Source organism: Ammodytes marinus (assembly GCF_949987685.1).
Source record: "Ammodytes marinus genome assembly, chromosome: 20".
In the NCBI taxonomy this organism is placed as follows: domain Eukaryota; kingdom Metazoa; phylum Chordata; class Actinopteri; order Uranoscopiformes; family Ammodytidae; genus Ammodytes; species Ammodytes marinus.
The window spans coordinates 17,733,602-17,743,370 of NC_137224.1; the positions used below are offsets into that span (position 1 = coordinate 17,733,602).

General features: G+C 42.4%; 1 protein-coding gene across 1 annotated transcript; it reads right to left on the reverse strand.

The window, feature by feature from the left end:
* Window positions 1-7,231: 7,231 nt before the first annotated feature.
* Window positions 7,232-8,633, reverse strand: rasd1 (RAS, dexamethasone-induced 1). Its single transcript, XM_080048865.1, has 2 exons — window positions 8,277-8,633; window positions 7,232-7,938 (listed from the first exon to the last, which is right to left on the reverse strand). The coding sequence occupies exons 1-2, from the start codon at window positions 8,545-8,547 to the stop codon at window positions 7,409-7,411; spliced, it is 801 nt and encodes a 266-aa protein (XP_079904991.1). The 5' UTR covers window positions 8,548-8,633; the 3' UTR covers window positions 7,232-7,408.
* Window positions 8,634-9,769: the final 1,136 nt, after the last annotated feature.

Here is a 9,769-nt window from a genome sequence, read left to right on the forward strand (position 1 = left end):
CACCTGTGAGCCTCCGTACCATACTAATAACTTGACCTGAAGTGACACCACAGTATTCCACAAAGGGTTTTCTGTTAGATTAAAGCTTCAAGCACAATCAAATGATACTTGACGTCATGAGTAATTTTTCTTCTTTTTCAGACTTGACAAAGCTCCTCATGTGGACATCAATGCTTTGCCTGGGAGAAAAAGACAACGGAGAGTTCATCATAAGAATAAAATAAAACAAATAAAGGAAGAATCATCTTTGCACTGGGTATGTTTTATCTGGGCTGCATCACTTCAAATGGGAGTGTAATCAATATTTTAATGCAAGGACTGCATGTGTGTATTTATTAGCCATTCATTCAGCCAAGCCCATCATCATATTGTCTAAGCAGTGCTCTTTATGAGATGGAGGACGACAATGCAATTAAGTCTTAAAAACCCTTACCCTCCCCCTCCCCCCCCTAACTACCTGAAACACCATGTCTTTCACATGGCCATAAGACGCCTGTCATATTGTCTCTGTTTGAGGGAGACACACACATAAACACCCAGGGATCAATGATGAAAGCGCCTTATGTCAGCTGTAATTGAATCTTCACGCCTGTGTCTTGTCTGCTCTCATCTAAAGCCTTTTGGAGGAGCATATTATATCCGTGCGGGCAGGACACACACACACACACACACACACACACACACACACACACACACACACACACACACACACACACACACACACACACACACACACACACACACACACACACACACACACACACACACACACACACACACACACACACACACACACACACACACACGCATCATCTGTTTCTCATAATAATCAAATGAACCCTGTCATAAGAGCCACACTGTCTCCTACTACCTGCTGCTCTGCTGTCGTTGAGTGTACAGCGGAGGCGGGGAAAAATGACAACCAATGAATGAAGGAGGAATTAAAACCTCCTAACAGCGGGGCGCTCCGGTGGCGTAGTGGATAGAGTGCGTACCATATTGGCTCTGGCCTTCGTTGCAGAGGTCAGCGGTTCAAATCCGAACTGTAGACCTTTACTGCAGGTCCTCCCCCTTCTCTCACTGTCTTCCCATTTCAACTCCTATATTTGTCTTATCAAATAAAGCTTGAAAATGCCCAAACAAAAAAATTTTCACTGCAGTTCTATTTGTTCTCTTTCAGTTTGCTGCATCATTCAAAGTGTGGCCTGAGGGAGTGCAAGCTCAAAAGTCAAGAGAGTTACGTAAAAGGCCATGCACCATGTGATCCAAAGAGTCTCTTGGATAGTTCAGTTTTGTTTTGATTTTGGGCTGAGACACATGGATGTGCTTTAGAACACTGTGCTAGTTATTTATTTTTTGCTACGTTCAAGAAAAAGAATAGACTTTCCATGAAGTAGGAGACGGCTTGTGTCTAGCAGAACGTTAGAAATGGAAATGGAATGTTACATATTCATAGTTTTACATGGAGGAATTCATTTTGCATAATTGAATTTGTTCGTATGTATGGAAGGGGCCTTGAAATATTATTAACCTCAAAGTTGACTTACTATCTTATAACGCAAGTTTTATATATGCTGTGAAAATGTCAGATAGAATGTTGTAAACAAAAAACGTTAATGCTTGAAAAATCCCTAAATCCTCTGAATCAATTACGTCATGACTTATAGGAGGAATATCAAATACAGTTTGATCTATTTCATAAGATCTGGCCACTGTGAGGATGTTACATGTGCCACCTACGTATCAGCAGCAGGAAACCAGGTTAAATTTAGATGACTGACATTGTCTCCAATTTGGACAGAGACAGACAAATAGGAATCAGTCATGTGGGCACACGGACACAGAGGAAGAGGCAGACAGCAAGGCTGCGAATGCACCAAAATTAGATTTGTGAGCAATTCTCACCTGTGTGTAGTGTTGTGTTTGTGTCAGTGGTGTGTTTGGTACCACCGTTTGTCTTCGTATTATCGTTTGTTCTATGTGTCAGTGAGGTAGACGGGAAATAAATGAAAAACAATGTATTTCAGAGTTGATGCTCAATAGCTTCTCCCGTTTTTTTTTATCCGGTTTTCATGTCCGCCAAACATTTTACAGAAATCATTCATGCCATTAGATGGTTACAGAAAAAAAAAATTCAACAGTTTACCTATAGATTTAAAATGACAACAGTTTTACCTTAAAAACAATAGCATCCTTAATACAAAGGGACATTTTGTACCGAAGCCTAGAATGGCTGTCATCTAATCTAATTATTCTTAATTCTTATGAGAACATAGCGGTCTAATCATTTTAAGAAAAGATCATTTTCTCAAGGGAATTATCAACTGATTTAACTCAAGAAAATGTATTTTGGTTGTTTGCGAGAATAAGATATATAAACTCTTAACCCCAGATCAGTAGATAAAAATTCATTATATCCAGATAAAGGATTCAATTAAAATGATTCTAACATTGCATTATTGCATACTTCTAAACTGCACATGAAAATTAATTATGTAATGCACATGGAAACAAATTATAAAACGCAAACAAAGAAAAGAAACACAAAAATTAGATGTTCATTTTTAACTGTGCATTATGTGGCACAGTTACATCCTGACCAGAGTTACCATGATCATATGTTCATATGTTACATGTGTAGAGAAGGGTGTGTATGGAGCTGCAGCTGGAATGTCACCCGCTCAATCAATGACCACGCTTGCAAGACACCAATGCTCACAAAGTGTAGATTAAACCAGGTTAGGATGATACTGGGCCTGTACACAATTAACATATTGCATAAATTCAGTCCCTATATGTCCTACTTTATCAGTTTATTCTATGGAGTGTCAGAAGCTCAAGTTGACATATTCAAATGGCATGATTTGTAGATTTTGGGGCATATTGTTGTCAGATAAAATGCTGCTACAATGCTTTTGCCAGACAAGAACTGCAATATCATTTGTCAAGTTACAAATGGCCTATTGCTCGCATCCGACTCTGGCTCACTCGACATTCTCCTCCTCCTCGACCTGAGCGCCGCCTTCGACACCTGCGATCATGCATTGGCATCACCAACACACTTTCCCTGGTTCAGATCATACCTTTCAGACAGATTCCACTTCATTTCCATCAATAATTGCAAATCCCATACCCACTCCAGTCACACACGGTGTCAGGAGGAGAGAGCTGCCTAACTACCTGAGTGTCAAATGCATTACACACTCCTTCACCCCCCTAACATCCTTGCTTTTTCCCCCTCACTACATAATGGGAATGCCTGTTCCTGCAGGATTTGTTGATGTGGACGTACTGTAGTTTCTAGGATACTGCTAAATGACCATACAAATAGAATCAACTACAGTAGGCTGATCTAGTAAACAGGTAGGCTAACTGTGTAACAGTAAGTTATGTCACTCTACGTAATCTAGGCCTGTGCTATCAATTTTGATCTGGGCATGTCTGCTATGGTGTTCTGCTGAAATATAAATACATTACAGATTAGGTTGGATGCTGCCATGGCGCTGGGCTACTCATCATCCCTGTATCAGTTAATCATTTGGTGGATGAGGTGACAGTGTGGTGTGACAACAGTCCATCCATCCAGCACTTTGTTGTGTTTATTAAATGTCCACAGGGCAGTCCTGTCAGTCTAAAAAATAATAAGAAAGAAACTGCCTCTCCTCCCTCTGTAACACAGCATGCAAATATGAGACACAGGATTATCCCAAATTACAAAATTGTCCCCGGTCTCAGTACACTGTTACATAAAATGGCATAACATTGAAGGGCTCAAAGGTTCCCAACCATTGTGTGGATCAGTTTCATTTTAATTATGTCTCGTCGAAAAATTGAGTTTGTATAGTTTTCCAGTTGACTGCATGATCTGTTATTAGATGATTTCATTTGGAGGCGGTTGCCAATGAACACAAAGGGAGCAAGGCTTTCTCCATTCTCAGAGGAGTAAAAAAGCAAACAGGGAAATCAGACCCAGGTTGAGAAGCTGGAGGAAAGTTTCAAATGTTTATGAAAGAAACTTTGAAATCAAAATGAATAGTTTAATAGTTAAATGCCATCTTCGCTGTTTGATCAAGAGCTGAGTAACATTTACAGGAGCCGTCACTGAGACTTGTTATTGTTTAACAGCTGCTGTTTCTGGTGAAGTCCCTGTTTATGATTGGCCAGTTAGCTGCAGCCGCCTGAAAAAAAAAACGTTTCATTGACGAAAAGAGCATCAGTTGTAAACTTTAGATTTTGATTGAGCTGCTAATATGCACTGACATTCAACAAGGATGCACCGGCCGCTTTCCACATTCATTGTGGCATTTGTGATTCTGCTTTATATATGACTTGTCATCTTTTCTTATGTCTTTGAAAAATGAATCTATTTCCTGTGTACAGAGAGATATTCTGAAACACTGTCGCGGGTATGGGAATTTTTCTGCATTTTTCTGAGGGGGGAGGGAGGTGCGTTTAACACCACTGCCAAGCAGCTGACTTGAATATGAGGCAGGGGGGGGGGAAATAACAAACTGAGTGGAGCCCATAAGTGGTTGTTTGTGCGAAAAGCAAGGTCAAAACTGACAAAAACAACAGGCCACACGCACCGAAAACCCTATCAATGAAAACCCAATGACCTGTGAATAAATGATGCCAACACATGCCTTGGTACAGAGCTATGCCACAGTGGATGCTCTCACTGCCTCTGAAGGTGAGACAATGAGTCACATCTGAACACAGCGAGCCAAAGGGCTGGATATAGATCTCACACACCTGGTCCCTATAATTAGACTCCCACACCTGCCTCTCCTCATAGGCAATTAACCCATCAAACCCAGTGAGAGGCAAGGGCCCTTTCACAAAATCCACTTGTTTTACGTATTCATACAATCTTTAGCGAAAATAAAAAATTAATAAAAATTGTACATTTTTGTAAACTGTTCTAGTGGGGAACACAATGTATCGTCAAAACCTTCTAGGAAATAATATGCAGTGTGGAATTAGAGAAACATGAGGGCTACTTAACGTTGAGGTAAAACCCATGAACCTATGAACTTTAATCAAAGCTGGACCCGCTCATTTAACATGACATTTTAAGCCCAAACTCCAGCCGCGTGGAAATTATAATTCAAGCATGTAATTTACTGATGGAATACATCCAAGTGGCTAAGTGTGATGATGAAAACAAGTGGATTTTGCTACAGTGTACACGTGTGTTCACGTAATAGGACTTTATGGTGGGTTGTTTTAATGAATACAACTAAAAGGACATCAGAGAAGAACACACACTTAATGGAACTGTGGAACCGAGAGCTCTCCAGTCCAGGCTGTCCTTCACTTGCTGTGCCAGAGACACGCATCCACTGAAACATTTTTCAGATAAGAATATTTTGAAGGATAATCACTGTAACTGGTGCCTGAAGCTCTCATTGTTCTGCCTTGGTTGGTACACTCTGTACACACACACAAACACACACACGTGCACACACACATGCACACGCACACACACACACGTGCACACACGCACACACACACAAACTGACACTGGCCTTCGTCTCCCACGCTGACGCGGCTAGAAGTGTTTTGACAAAATTCCCACTCACGAGTATTCGCCGTCTGTGTACACCTAGAACGTTTTGATCTGGTAAGATTGGAGAGTGATACAAACGTTTCTCTAGGGGAGAAAAATATTATTTTGCTCTTTCAACCAATGCTAAGGCCCCAATGCATTTTAATAAGCTACACTGATAATTATGTATATTTTCATAATGAATGCAACAAGGAGTAGAGCACATGGTGTTACTGATTAGTAAGAGGGCAGTGTTACAGTACATTGCATGTGTGTGTCCCTGACTACTTACACAGACAGACCCCCGCCCCCATCCCCCCCCCCCCCACACACACACACACACTACACATAAACACACACAGACTTGACAGGAGACAGTATACAGGATTATTGCTGATAGCCAGCAGCTAGCACATCATAGAGCGAGAGAGAGAGAGAGAGAAAGAGGGAGAGAGAGAGAGAGAGATAGAAAGAGAAGTGGACACTCCGTTTCTGGTTCTTCTCTGGGGAAAAGGTTGAACTTCTCAAAAGCAGGTGCAAATAACGAATACAATTGAAACGACAAAGGGAAAAAATTGTGTGCTTTGTGGGTGTATTCATTCTCCGGTGTCCCTTTGTTTGTGTGTGTGTGTGTGTGTGTATGTGTGTGTGTGTGTGTGTGCAGCTGGTAATTAAAATGCATGCATATAGACCCCATGGATAGAATTCAGTACGGCTTCATATTTGTGTTATGTTACTGAACGCTGAGTCCCAGCGCTGACCTTTGACCCCTAGTGAAACCAATATGATGCTTTGCACTTCTCTCTTCTTATAGTCTTATAGATTGCTATATTCTATGTTTGAGGAATATTGTTTCAATTGGGACCCAGATGTACACTCTACCAAGGGTGTTTGGGAATTTTGCAGGCTGATCACATTATATTGTGCACTATTTAACTGCATAATGTAGCTATCTGTATCAGTTCAACAGCAATGAAACACGTAAATGGATTTTTTCCCCCAGGATTATTCTGATATTTATCTTTGAAGAGAGTGCAGATGCAAAGAGATTGTCCGATTATTGTTGGTGCATGGTGCCTCGGGGGTTAAACGTTGGCAGCAGTCTCTATATGTGTGTTGACTGAATGGGCTTTTGGATTATGCATGAGGTGAAGTGTTTGTGGGTTGTGTGTAAGAAATCAACAGTTTCAAATGCATTGAAGAAAAAGGAATAGAGAAACAACTCAAAAGTATGTCTTAGTTTGTTTTTTATTTTGTCATTCTGACTTCAAGATTTCGATGTCTTTGCAAAAAGCTGACATTGATCAATAAATATACATTCACAATAATAAAAAAAAATACTTTAGATTGCAACATAACATTCAAGTGTACTCATAGCCGTTTTAAGCCATTTTTAAATATAAAAAAAATCTTTGATAAGCTGTAAACAACATGACCCCTCCCCAACAATACATGTCCTGAGCCAAGAGTCTTTCTTTTCCTTTTTCTCTCCCCCTTTGGACATCTGTTAAAGGCATGACGTCAACAAAACACAATTTACGCATCAATGCACGAGTCTCAAAGGCGTATGCAGAAACGTCACACATTGAGCAACAAGCGAACATTCGTAGATGTGTCGTGGGTAAAGTGTTTATTTTTTAATGTCTTTTATTCTGCCGTGTCCAGCAACATGTCCTTGGAGACGGCGCAGCGCCATTACGCACTGAGGCGGCCACTGCGCCTCTCCACGCCTCTCCCGTGTCCCTTTGAGCGCGCAGACGAACGCATTGTTCGCCCCTCTCAACGCTAAAAGCACAAGGCAGGATTTCCTTTTTCAAAGATTTGTGTCTCATTCGTTTTCGCTTTTGGACATGTCTTTGCTTAACTGATCACACATCTCTCTTTGTCTTTGCTCTGGCCGCCGCCTATGGCTTTCTCTTTAATGTACATGAGGTCGCTGTGCACGCTGGGTCTGCGCGCGCACGGGGTGACCACGCCGTACGCCTCGCCGATGTCTTTCATCTTCTTGCTCTTGAGAGACTTCCTGTGCAGCATGTCGCAGTACTGCACGGACACTTTGCGGTGCAGGTCGGGGCTCATCTCGTGAGGCAGCTTGGCCATGGTGAACAGCGTCCGGAACATCTTGTCGATGTTCTCGTTGCGCTTGGCCGAGATCTCGAAGTACTCGCACTTCTCGCCGCTGGCCACCAGCTGCTCGATCTCCGCCTGCTGCACCTCGCGGTTGAACTCCCGGTCGCCCTTGTTGCCGCAGATGACCAGAGGCACGTCGATGTTCTCCTTCATCTTGTTCTTCAGGCACGACTTTGTCTCGAAGATCTGCTGCTTGAGCCGCTGCACCTCCTTGAAGGAGTCACGGTTGTCCAGTGAGAAGACGAGAATGAACACGTCACCTGAAGAGACACAAATAAAAAGGATGCTTTGGTTAATTATTTTGCTTCCGATACCAAACAATGCAAAATGACAAGAGATGCAACATGTGTTTGTGTTTTCTGCTAACCCTACACTGCATACACCAGTGCACCGTGCAGCTGGAAACAAAACAGGTCACTATTACGCACCATGCGCTCAGGGCGCGCGGTGCGTAAAAGTGACCAGTGATGTTTCCAGCATTAAAAAAAAATGCACTTTCACTTCTTTCTCTCTATCTTTTTTTTTTTTTTCAAAATAAGAAATACCTCTACATACATGAATTGACATAAACAAATGAACTACATAGGCTGATATTTACCTGTCAATATGGATAGTCTCCTCATGGCGGGGAATGGATGGTTTCCCGATGTATCCAGTATGTCTAGCTGGTAAACGTCTCCCTTAATGCTGTACAGTTTCCTGTGAAAGTCCTCGATGGTCGGTGTGTACTGGTCCTCGAAGCGCCCGTTCAGGAAGCGGGACACGATGGCCGTTTTGCCCACTTTGGTGGATCCCAAAATCACCATCCTGTAGCAGTTCTTTGCAGGGATGTCAAAATCGCTCTCGGACGGCGTCATTTTCTTAATCATGATTGAACGTCTTTTCCGTAAACAGGCTAGAAGTATTTTCAAGCGCAACAAAAAGTACGCTCTCTTGGTTCAGCTGGAGTGAGATGCTGTTTGTTTGCTCTGCTGTGCGTTATCTGTCTCAACTCCGGACTGGAGCCGTATTTATCCGCGCGCCTGGCCACTCCTCCTCCTCCTCCCGTCTACGTCACGGCACAGTGTGTGTGTGTGTGTGTGTGTGTGTGTGTGTGTGTGTGTGTGTGTGTGTGTGTGTGTGTGTGTGTGTGTGTGTGTGTGTGTGTGTGTGTGTGTGTGTGTGTGTGTGTGTGTGTGTGTGTGTGTGTGTTGAGCGCAGGGACATAACAAGAAGCGCGCCCAAGCAATCTCCTGCTGGTGCGTCAGTCTTTCATTTTTCTAGCGAAGACATGGTGAGAATGGCTGGGAAACGGTGAGATAAACAGACCGTACCGAAATGTTACACATTGTATAACACCATCACCATCAGGCCCATGGGGACAGGCCCGGCTACTGGCACCGCACCAGCAAAATAATAACTTCCATGGGACATTAACCCATGTTAATTATTCACACTTCTTCCGGCTTTTAACCCATTTATTTGGACACCGCAGTGGACATAAGGCTGAACTTTGGACATTTTCCTCAAAATATTTAACCTCGGCAGCGGATGTGAGAGCTTCCACGTTGAGTAAATATGTTACTAAACAAAAATAAAGAGAATAAAAAAAAAATCTTGTAAGGCCTACATCTTAAAAGTATACTTCCATGTAGGTCTTCTGTTGTTTATCCACTTATATGCTTTTGCATGAAAAGCCAGATTCAAATGACCTCTCCATTCATCCTGTAAGGAACTGCTGCAGCTATACTCATTCATCATGTCACCAGGCTGAAGTCAACAGTATACGGCAAAGTATTGAGGCACTGTAGTTACGAGCGTGACCAAAGGGGGGCGCTCAGGCTACAGTTCAATACATGAATAGCATTATTTGCCTAAGGGGAAAAAAAGACTCATCTTGCAGAAGTGTGTGTGTGTGTGTGTGTGTGTGTGTGTGTGTGTGTGTGTGTGTGTGTGTGTGTGTGTGTGTGTGTGTGTGTGTGTGTGTGTGTGTGTGTGTGTGTGTTTGCATACGAAAAGTCTCCATCTCTATCTATAGTCGCCTTCAAGAGCGTTTTTTTCAACATGTCCAGCCACTTCCATTCATCTGTATCAAACAGCAATGGTTATAAT

Bases quoted from the DNA above. Each gene is read 5' to 3' on its own strand.
- rasd1 (XM_080048865.1), bottom strand. From the start codon at position 8,547: ATGATTAAGAAAATGACGCCGTCCGAGAGCGATTTTGACATCCCTGCA. The intron at 7,939-8,276 runs GTAAATATCAGC...GTGTCTCTTCAG, and splicing joins GAGACTATCCATATTGACAG to GTGACGTGTTCATTCTCGTC.